Here is an 11,169-nt window from a genome sequence, read left to right as displayed (position 1 = left end):
CATATGAATGACTGACTTGAAAATGAAAAACTTGACTAAATGAGAGAATTTCATCTTCAAGTAACCTCTGTGGTTTTTGTTTCAATCTATTGTTTAAAAAGAACTCCAAAGTTTGATTTTCTCAGAAAATCATTCATTTGGAAATTTTGAGAAAAGTAAGACTGGCATTGAAAATTGATGGCTTTTTAAAAAATATTATTATTGTAAATAAATATTATAATGATATAACATTATAATATATACAGTATTTGATTGGTCTCTCAGTAGAAACAGCTTTTTTCACAAAAGCAAATTAAGATGGAAATGCATTTATTGTCATTGTGCAGCTATAACAACAAAATTGAAACAACAGCAGCTCTCCAGGACTTTCTTGAATTATTATCTCTCTGACAGTCTAAAAAAGAAAAAAGAAATAAACTGAACATATTTTTCACAGGTTCAGTCGGAAGTGGCGTTCGTCTTTCCATGGATAGACATATTACTATGCCTAGATGTCTTATGCGCTTTTTGAGCCAACGGGGACCAGCATGATCACTTGTCGGCCAGTTTTTAAGGAGTCGTTTGTGGAACAAAACATAAATCAAAAGGAGATGTACTTTGAAATAACTGTAGATAGCTATTTTTGCAAAATGATTTTCAAACGTTTTTTTTTCATAGTAGTCAGCCGAACTGTAATTTAACAGCATATTTAAAATCGAATTTTTTTTAAAAAATAATTTAAAACAAATCAATATTCAGCCTGGATTATAGCCATGTTAATATTGTACTGTTTGCTATAATCCACATTTTTTTTTTAAATCCGTTAGAAATGCAGCGTGGTAAGTGTATTTTAGTGGAACAAATCAAATGTTATACGTCACGTAAAGGAACCTTCTGTTGCACGATGGCCGCCTATGACAATACCATCGACTGCGCTCACGTGCATTTAGACATTACTAGTCATGGGTATATGATATCTAGAGATCCGTGCACAAGGTGCAGAGGGGGTGTGGCCAGGATGCTGATGTAAACACAACATACGTCTCATCTTCTTCCTGGATCCAACTGGCGAGATTAACCTAAATCGACCTCGTCCAGTGCGACAAAACGACTATAATATGTATTAAACTATAAACGTTGGAAGGGTGACACAATGGACTTCTGCATCAACCTTAAGGTGAATTTCAGAGGAAATTCTAAAAATTTCCTCCTATCGGGATCCGAGACCAAGAGCTGGGACTCGATGGAGGCCATGGTAAGCTAACATGAGAACCACCACGTATTTGCAGCGTTCTTCGATTGAACTGAACCCTCATTTTCTATATATACTGTAAAATGACCACATCTTTGGCTGACGTAAATCTTTTTTTTCGTGATTTGATTTTCATGGTAACATCGTTTACCAAGACGACTTACACTTCAACTCAACAGTGCTGAAAAATATTTATGCATCATAAAGCACATTCACTTCATGGAGATGCTTGCATGGTTGTTTTGTCTTCTCGTGTCATGCGAGTAGCTGGCAACCGATTCATCGTGTACCCCGCCTTGTGCCAATAGTCAGCTGGGATGACTCCGGCACCTCCCGCGAACCTTGTGAGGATAATCGACTCTAAAATAAATGAATTAATGTTGAGAGTATTAGGCTGCGTGCGTGCGTGCGTGCGCATTTCCTGTAGTCCCCATAGCAGAGGTATACATACAGTATTAACATTTTAAATGATTTTGTATGTGTTTTATAAATGTATAAATATAAAGTTTTTATGAAACCTTTTATAGAAATGTATGTTAATACGTTAAAAACATTTATTGAACACAGACAATTACATTTAATTAAAAAAAAAAAAACATAAATAAGAAATCAAAATGGGGGAAAAAGTGTTTTCAACATCTGTGTAGTTGAGGCATGAGTAGGCATGATGAAATTCTGACGGTATGATAACCTTAAGCAATAATATCACGGTGTTGCAATTAGAGCTGAAACGAATACTCGAGCAACTCGAGTAACTCAAGTTTAAAAACTGATCCGAGTAATTTTATTCACCTCAAGGAATCGTTTAATTTTGCCAGCTCTAAGCATCACATTTTGCCCGGACTAGTTTTAATGCGGGACAACGCGCTGACATCACGTGTGTAGAGGAAGAAGCAATTAAAAAAAAAAAAAAAAAAAAAAAACTTACTGCAGCCGACAGCCGCTACAAACTACGCCAACGTTGCTAAAAACTACGCCCGCATGATGCTAGTGTGGTAGCAGGTAGTGTCCGATGCGTCTCATAGATATCGCAAGCATTTAGGACTAGATGCGAAATGACAGACTCGGCCGCGTCTGGGCAGCGTTAGTAAACAGCCGCCATCTTTAAGCAGTAGACTTCTCAGCGCTAATAAATATAACATTACTGTCATTCACTCAAGTAATGTTAACCCTTCGGAGGGTTAGGTCTATTGACTATGACCACTGCCGATGAGTGGCTAACGTGCCTTACATACAGGCTTTATTTAATCTAAAAACACAGCGCTGTAGAGTGATGAGGCTGTAAAATTAAAACATTTGTAAAGCTAACTGTCAGTTTTAGCTCAATAGTCATTGCTGAATAAAACACCAGTAGCACTGGTCCCTAAAGTGCGCCAATACAGCAGGTATCATACATTTATTTTGAACACTCCAAAAACCATGACCATGGATGTCCAAACCGGTCCTAAAGGGCCGCTGTGGGTCCTGGTTTTTGTTCCTACCAATTGATCACAGACAGTTTAACCAATGAAGTTTCTGCTAAAACAAACAGCACCTGACTGCAATCAACTGATTACAATTGTAAGACACCAGATTGGTGAAAAGGTGTCGTCTTGTTTTGTTGGAATGAAATCCAGCACCCACTGCAACCCAGTTTGGAATAGTTTGGACACCCCTGGTTTAAACTAACTTAAAACTTAACTTGAACTTAAAAATAGCTTGACACAAATGGAAATTAAATTGAAACACGTGGGAAAAACACGTAGCTTTCAAGTGATGTGTGTTATCAAGCGTAATTACATTTTTAGGTAAGAAATATATATATATATATATATATATATATATATATATATATATATATATATATTTTATAACATCTAGTTTTTTGAGTGAAAGCAGTGAATTTTTTTTTTGTCACATCTGAGATGAAATTGATGGCTGTTTTCAACAATGTACATCGTAAATAAAGACATTGATTGACTGAAAATGGTTCAATATTGGATTAAATGTCTTTTTTTTCCTCATGTATATTTATAATTGCTCTTTACCTAAAAAAAAAAATGTTTTATCCGATTACTTGATTAATAGATAGAATTTTCAGTTGATTAGTCGATTACTAAAATATTCGATAGCTGCAGCCATAGTTGCAATTACAGCTCTAAAATGTGTTACTTTGAGATATCTGGGTTTAAAAAAAAATCCAATGAACATGATTTATATTTTTTAAAATATTTGAGCAAATTGGAACAAAAGTATATTATTAAGTTAAAAAATATTCTAAAATAAAATAAATGCAGACCTTCAGACCTTGTTGTCTTCAGTTTTCCTCATGGCAAGCTACAGTACCTCCTCGGCTGATGAGAGGAGCGGTATTGTCATTTTTCTGTCAGTTCACTGGTCAGAAAGCAGGAGAGTCTTGTTTTAAGTTTTAACAGCGTGCATTGTCTCCAAAGGATTTCATTGGGGTCTGGGAGCAGAAGACAGGTATGCAAGGAAAGCACTTTTGAAATCCTTGAAAGACATTAAGTTGATGTATAGATCGTGAGGGTGGCGGCATGGCTGCTGCACATTCTTGTACATTAGGTGGCGGTATGCACGTGAAAGCTGCTTGCAACAAGCCAACAATCACAAGAAGAATTTTGCGCAGTACGGCTACCCAATTGGCTGTTCATGTGACTGTGCTATGTCACTTCCTCCGTTGGCTTTATGCTATAAACGCCAGAGATTCGAACATATAAATTAATTATTCTTCAAATGGGCTGGCATGTGGTTAGAATAATAATAATGTTTTTATATGTTTAAATTTAACACATAAATCACCTTAGGAACATCGTGGCGCGTTAATATTTTGGCTATGGTGATATATGGGCTGATGTATCCCAATGGGTCGAATTGATTGGAAAGCACCTTGTATAGGACTCTTCATGGTAGGCTGCTATATGATGGAAGTAGCTGGTTTGTAGCCCAATGTATGAGAATGACAATGCTACATAAGCCCTTGTGCACACACTTGAGGGTCTGGCTGCTTTGGGTGAACCAGAGTTTTGTGCTTTCTGATGTGCACTCAATAGGTAGGTGTTTAACCCTTTAACACCTAAGCCTATTTTGGCCGAATTTGCATGCATTTTATGTTGCCTTTATATTTCAAAGAAAAAAATTGTTTACAATGGCCAAGTTAGGTCCCTTCTTTCAGGACACCTTGAACTTCATGTCCAAACTGTTGTTTTCTTCACTGACCCATTATAATCCACATTTTGGTCCCAAAAAGACCAAAAAATCCCAAAATCATTTTTCAAAATTTGTAATGTTGATGTCCCATTGACAACCAAACATGCTTGACCAACCGTTTTGAAGCTTGATAATATTTATTCAACTTGTTAGGATAAACATTCAATAGAAAAAAATAAGATTGAATAGTTTTATGCTTGACAATTAACACAAACAGCAGGTATGGTTATAGGCGTTTTTGGCCTTTACACATACTACGGTCAAAACAGGTTATATACAGTGCAAAAGAGTGAGAAAAAAAAAATCATCTAACACAAAAAGGGTTTGGAGGATATTTCTGTGAATTTAAGTGTTGTACCCATCACCTTATCAAAAGTATATACATACATGCAATCAAGCTTCTCGAACACACATCTACATAAAAATTGAAAAGATTATAGTGAAGAAAAAAATATATATCATTGAAAAACAGCATTTAAAAAAATATTAACAAGTAGTTCAGTTCAATTCAAAATTTTCAGGCATGCGACCCAATAAAGTTTTTTTTATTTTTTTTTTTTTTTGCGCACTCAATAAAGCTTCTTGAACAGCTCACAGAGCTGCGTCACACACAACGTCACACAGCATACTCTTTCGCCGTTTGCGCGCTGCTGTCACATCTACTCGCCGAGACACTGACTCATCCAAAGAAAACGACAAATACGGCTCATCTTGCTTGAGTTAATGAAATAATGCAATAGCTCGCGTTAAATGTAGTTTTAGATTCATTCTGTACGTTTCAAAGTCGCCCGTTCAAACCAACCGGCCGTTGCTTGCTTCGCATGCCTCCCTTTCATTAGTTGGGGCCTCGCTCAGAAATGTATTAAAAATGATCACATTTGGTTCGTCCTTCTTGACATCACAACGGCTCTTGGGATATGTAGTCTTTTGTGCTGCATTCGGTTTTGTGAAGAAGGACAAGAAATGATGGAAATATGGAGATAGATACATGGTCCATGCAGCGTTTTAATGCATATTTATGAGTTCAATAAAACCATAAAACTCAAATGACATTATCTCCCGTTTTTCATGGTCGATTGACTTCAAATAAAAGCTGGTGTGGACATCAACTTCTGCACTTTCAAATGAGACCATCCAGCGGCACGTGGGTGACGTAATTACAGCGTGACGAAGCTTCAAAGACGATATGCGTAAACGCGTCGCTGCCGACACGTTCGGTGTTAAAGGGTAAATTACCTTTGGATGGCTGGTTGCCCATTGACGAAGATTAAATCGGTCATATTCTGTAATAAAAGGGGAAAAAACACTTTTTGCCGAATGATTTTTTTTTGTCTGCCGAAGATTTCCTATCCTGAAGGTACCACTGTATTTTAATGGAAGAAATCATTCACCTTATGTCTGCTACAATAGAGCCCACCAGAGAAGATGACTACGCTACGCTGCTGACACCGCCTTCAGACATTTACTGTATCTAGGCTTATATATTACTTGCATTAATTAACAAGTTTTGTGCATGGGGACAATCGCTCCTTTAACACACCTGAATCAAATGATCTGCAAACTCATTAGCAAACTCTGCAGGAGCCTGATAGCGATGATTTAATCAGGTGTGTTGGAGAACGGAGACATGGGAAATAGGCTGGATAGGTGCTCAGGAGGACCGAACTTGGGCACTCCTGCCTTAGCCAATGTAATTGCTTTTGTTGTTGTGTATTGTTTTGGCTGGTCTGTATACAGAATATGGTCTACTCCTGATGGCGGAAGCCGGCGTGATGTCACGATGACATCACCTCACTTAGCAACGTGTCGCTATAATGCGAAAGAGTCACGCAAAGCTAAACATTCCGGAGACAAACGTCTGAAATTCATATATTTCAGGTGTGTTTTGCGTCTTTTTTCATAAAAACGTCTCAAACATGGCTTACTATTATTACAAGTCACTGCAGTCAGACGCGAGAAGGCGATACAATTTAAAATTACCGTGTATTGGCTTGCAAGTCCGCCCATACAAAGTCGCAGCTGATAGCTGGATGAACCATTCAAAGGAATGGCCTCCAGTGGAGTTCGGAAACATCTACAACTACCTCATAAAGTCACCCAGTAAGTTGACCTTCATCAATTACGTGGAATATGTACTGTGTGGAACTAAGAAAACTGGTAGTATATACGGAGTGGTTATTTCTGCCGTAACCGGTAATTCGCCTCTAAGCGTTATTTAGCCGTGAACACGTCACGGCAAAATAACCAATTCCCACCAGGCCAATAATATACCGATTGACTAATCAGAGCAGTTTACGGCAAAAGAAAAATAACGCTTTGCGAGTTGCCGGTTACGGTAATAATAACCACTGCCTAGTCTATTGAATCCTAGCAGCTAATTGGGGAAAAAAAAAAAATCGATTAAATTTTACTCACCACTAATAAAATGTCGGCTGCAAACGTAAATGTGCATGGATTTTGGTTCCCACAGGCGAGGATAGTCAACGGAACCGTCTTCTTTTACTGTTCCTCGATTAATTGCTTTCAGCCATTTGTTTCTCCTTTTCTTCTCACGAGGAAGAATGAAGAACTTCAAATGCGGCTCCGAACTCTTCCTTGTGTAACAACCCGCAACACAGCAACTTTTAGTCATTCCAACGGAAAAAAGACCGCAAATAAGACAAAAGTTCAACGTGTTTGTATGACAATGCACGACAGAGCAACTGCTTGTGACTCGTCTTTTGACTCTGTTTCAATATGGCGACGCTTTGTTGTGGCTGGTGACGTTATTAATGCCCGGATGTCCTACTTCTCCTATAGGTTATTTTTGCATGAGACCATAAAATGTCAGATTTCTGCGGTATGATACAGGTATTTGTCTTAATTCATGATTCAGATGGCACTTGATAAAAGACAGATTGGTCGAGCTGTTGTCATTTAGGGAAAATTCCTTATTATATAGACAACTTTCAGAGGTACTTCTGCTTTACTTCCGCATTTCTGCTCACGTCTTCCGTTTTACACATTCTCTAACCAAAACCGAAACAATGGAGTTGGAGTGGGATCACTAGGCCTGTCGCGATAACAAATTTTAGTGTGCGATCATTTATTTCCTAAATTATTGCGATATGCGATATTATTGCACCCCCCCCAATTAAAAAAAAAAAAAATTACCATAACACTGTGAGAATACAGTATATATTATTAGATCATGTACACCCGTTTAAACGCAATAAATGTTTACTCTAAATTCAAAAATACTTTTTAGGAAATCACAACTAAAACAATAGACCATGCCTCTTTTAAGTAAAAGACAACAATATTAATACTGCACAGAAACACAGAAAAATAAAATTCCACTTAATAATTTAAGCATCTAGGCAAATGAAAACGTTTCCCCTCATAGCTTCTGCTATGGCGTTCCATGTGTAATACAGTGGTACCTCAGTGGAGTTAATTCGTTTCAGGAGCTTGTTTGTAAGTCGAAATGGTCGTATGTCGAGCAGGATTTTCCCATAAGAATACATTATAATTCCAATAATTCGTTCCACAGCCCAAAAACACACACTACATCCTAAATAAAAACTGCTGTTACTATTGCAAATAGCAATTACAAAGAGCAAAACAAATAAAATATGAATAAAAATCAGAATAACAATAATATAATGATAGCAATAATAACAATAATACAGTACAGTACCTGTAATAATGTAACGAATCGGCTTCTAATGTGGCGGACTTTTTTTGCTGTACCTGAACGCACCGCGGGGCTGACGGTGAGCAGGAGAGCACTATTTTACTTTCTGTTTCGATCCTGGGGTCAACAGCAGTGAACACTCAGCGAGTTGATGGAATAAATGATTTGAAACCTGACGAAGCTGGCGATTTCTTAGGCGATGTTACCACAATAAGAACTGTCACCTTAACTTATAAAGACTGGCGAAAGGAGGGGGACCGCTGGCCGAGATCGGCATTCTACGACCCAGTTCATGGATGCACACACCATGCTTATATTTTGCCACCATTCACATCTTCATTTCAATGGTAAGCGTCACCTTTTCTTTTTTTTCTCTACCTGCACTAAACTTAAAGTGCATGTGACACGAAAAAGCATGTTTATTTCATAATACACGCGGTATTTTATGCCCCTGAATGATATGGACCGCTTGGATGTGTGTGGAAGCGATCGCTATATTTATTTAGTTTTTTTAATCCCGCGCCATGAAAATGAGTGACTTCCGGCTTCGGTCTTGCATTGAGGAGGAGGGCGCTGTGACGTGTACGGTAGAAGACGTCCTCTTCCCTATACAGTGTACTGTTGTGTATGAGGACGAAGGATTCAGCCGATTTTGCGGATTAATACGTTTCTTTTTCGCATCACGCCAGCAAGCCAAACGGCTGCAGAAAAATCATTCTGTATGAGGGAGAGACGTATGCGCCGTTTTGGAGTTTCAAAAGGTTCCCATTCACCGTGGATATTTACTGTGGGATCATTGGACTTACGAGGAAGTGAGTAAACATCTTGTTTTGTATTATGTCAAATATGAATACAGCGATTACAAAGTAAACACTACAAACTTCCTTTAAATAAAGGACTACTTACGTTTGATCATTGATAGGCATGTAAAAAGCTCTCCTCTGCTCATTAGCAGCACGTTAGATGCACAACAACTCCAGCCACCCTCCTCCGGGGAACGAACTGTAAATTGCTCTCCGCCGGGCGGTTTGCCGATCCGCAAGGACAATCGACAACCGGGTCGTCATATCAAATAATCCAGGCTAGTAATGTGTGATTTTCCACTTCGAAGACTTTGAAACATCACTCGGTTCGGGTTAGCATGTCAGCTAGCTGTCACGCCTTCTGGTTTGTTTACATTCTCCGAAGCCGGGGAAGGGAAATGACATATGTCCGATTTGGGTGTCATAAAATATCGTTCGGGAGGTGCGACAGTAAAGATGAAGTCGACAGTTTTGACCATTATGGAGTGATTTTGCCATGTCGTCCTGAATAAATGCATTTTTATTATTTTCATATTCCATTCAGCACAAGACTGTTATTTGTCATGACCATGCCATTTATTTAGCAATTGGGGAAAATACTTGGATAAAAAGAATATCCTGTAAAAATATTGAAGTAAAGAGACAGAAACAATGACATTTTGCCGCTCTCAACGTCGCGTTCTCCTCATTGTGAATAGTTCCCCCTCGACGGGCTGACTGGTCCTTCTCAAGCCATTTATATAGCTATTGGGGAAAAATATTTGGATAAAAAGAATATCCTGTAAAAATATTGGAGTAGAAAGACTGAAACAATGACATTTTGCGGCTCTCTTCGTCGCGTTTTCCTCGTTCTGAATAATTCCCCCTCAATGGGCTGAATAGTAAAACTGATGAGCCCAGTCTACTGCTGACGTCATCCACGAATCGTCTCAAAATTTGATTCTAATTCACATAATAATGCCATTTAAGACTTTTTTTCTCCTGTCGTATGCTCTTTAAACTGCACTAAACTAAAAACAGAATTAAAATGCATTTTGCGTAGTTGGTAACAAGGAAGCCGAACTTTTAACAGCACGTCAGCCGCATGCGCGCACACAGGTGCAAGCGAGGCGATAAATGGCAGCGGAAAAATTATCGCCTTCATTTTTATTTACCGTGCAATAAATGGAATTATTTCATATTGCGACAGGCTTAGGGATCACTCATCAAAATCCCTCAAAAAAGACAATGTGGAAATATCGCATCCATCTGTCATCATCACAACATGGGATGACAACATGAAGAAATGGCTACGGGTCACGACACCAAAATATTTTTGTATTGATTTAATAGCCGTTGAAAGAAACACAAAAAAAGCTCCGAGGCATCCAGTACCTGCACAGCAACAATTCCTATATATGTTTATATATATATGTCTCCTTATTTTCCACTCTAATTTGGAAATAATTTCTTTAAAAATCAAACAATCTGATTTTTTTTTTTTTTTTCCACATTCTGACTCTGATGTTGACAATTAAAGGCCTCTCTAATCTTTTCAAGCAGGAGAACTTGTACTTGTCAACTTGATAGTTGACTAAATACTTATTTGCCCCACCATATGTAGGCTCTTCTGGGAATTCCCGTGACCATTCACAGCACAGAAAGTCCCGGAGTCACATCGTCATCGTGCTGAATCCATTTTCGGAGATTCCGTGGGTTCCTTTGGTTTGATTTTGCTGTTTAACGTCTTGTCTACACACTGCTTCCCTCAGCTTCACTTCATGTTGTTCTGTCAAAACAGGAAGTCCGTAGCAGAAAATGTCAAAGAATGCGCCACCCATGTTTCGCCTAAGAAACTTGTCTATAGTGTATTTTAAAATGCCAAATATAGGTTTATGCTGATTTAAGTGTGTTTGTGTCATAGGTAAAGCGATCCTTTGGCTTATGCAGCCTTCAGCTGACCTATTTTGATGAAGAGAATGAGGAGGTAAGAGATTTCCCTGCATTTAACACTCTGAATGAAAGTGAGTGTCACAGATTTACAGTACATGGATTTACTTTGAATGTGTTGTTGACATGTTGTCAGATAAATAAGACATTTAGCCCGTAGTTGTTGAATTGTGACCCAACAAAGAAAAATTAGTGGCAATGACCTATTTTTCAAAACTGAGGTTTTGGTATAATCAAAATTAGAATAACCTCAGATTTCCAACAACATAACCATTTTGCAAGTTTAACCTGGGGGAAAAAAAAAAGTGCATTGAAGTTCAGTT

The 11,169-nt window shown here is 38.2% G+C and overlaps 1 protein-coding gene across 8 annotated transcripts in view; it reads left to right on the top strand.

The window, feature by feature from the left end:
• Positions 1-996: 996 nt before the first annotated feature.
• The window catches only part of nbr1b (NBR1 autophagy cargo receptor b), a 127,587-nt gene continuing 117,414 nt past the window's right edge, over positions 997-11,169 (top strand). For all 8 annotated transcript variants that reach the window (XM_057860738.1, XM_057860732.1, XM_057860731.1 and 5 more), the window contains exons 1-2: positions 997-1,234; positions 10,821-10,883. In XM_057860738.1, the coding sequence (XP_057716721.1) occupies positions 1,133-1,234; positions 10,821-10,883 (165 nt within the window). In that variant the 5' untranslated portion in view covers positions 997-1,132. The remainder of the gene's footprint in view (positions 1,235-10,820; positions 10,884-11,169) is intronic.

Source organism: Corythoichthys intestinalis, chromosome 16, assembly GCF_030265065.1.
Source record: "Corythoichthys intestinalis isolate RoL2023-P3 chromosome 16, ASM3026506v1, whole genome shotgun sequence".
NCBI lineage: Eukaryota > Metazoa > Chordata > Actinopteri > Syngnathiformes > Syngnathidae > Corythoichthys > Corythoichthys intestinalis.
The sequence above is the reverse complement of the archived record's forward strand: the minus strand, read 5'-3'. Positions and strand labels throughout refer to the sequence as shown.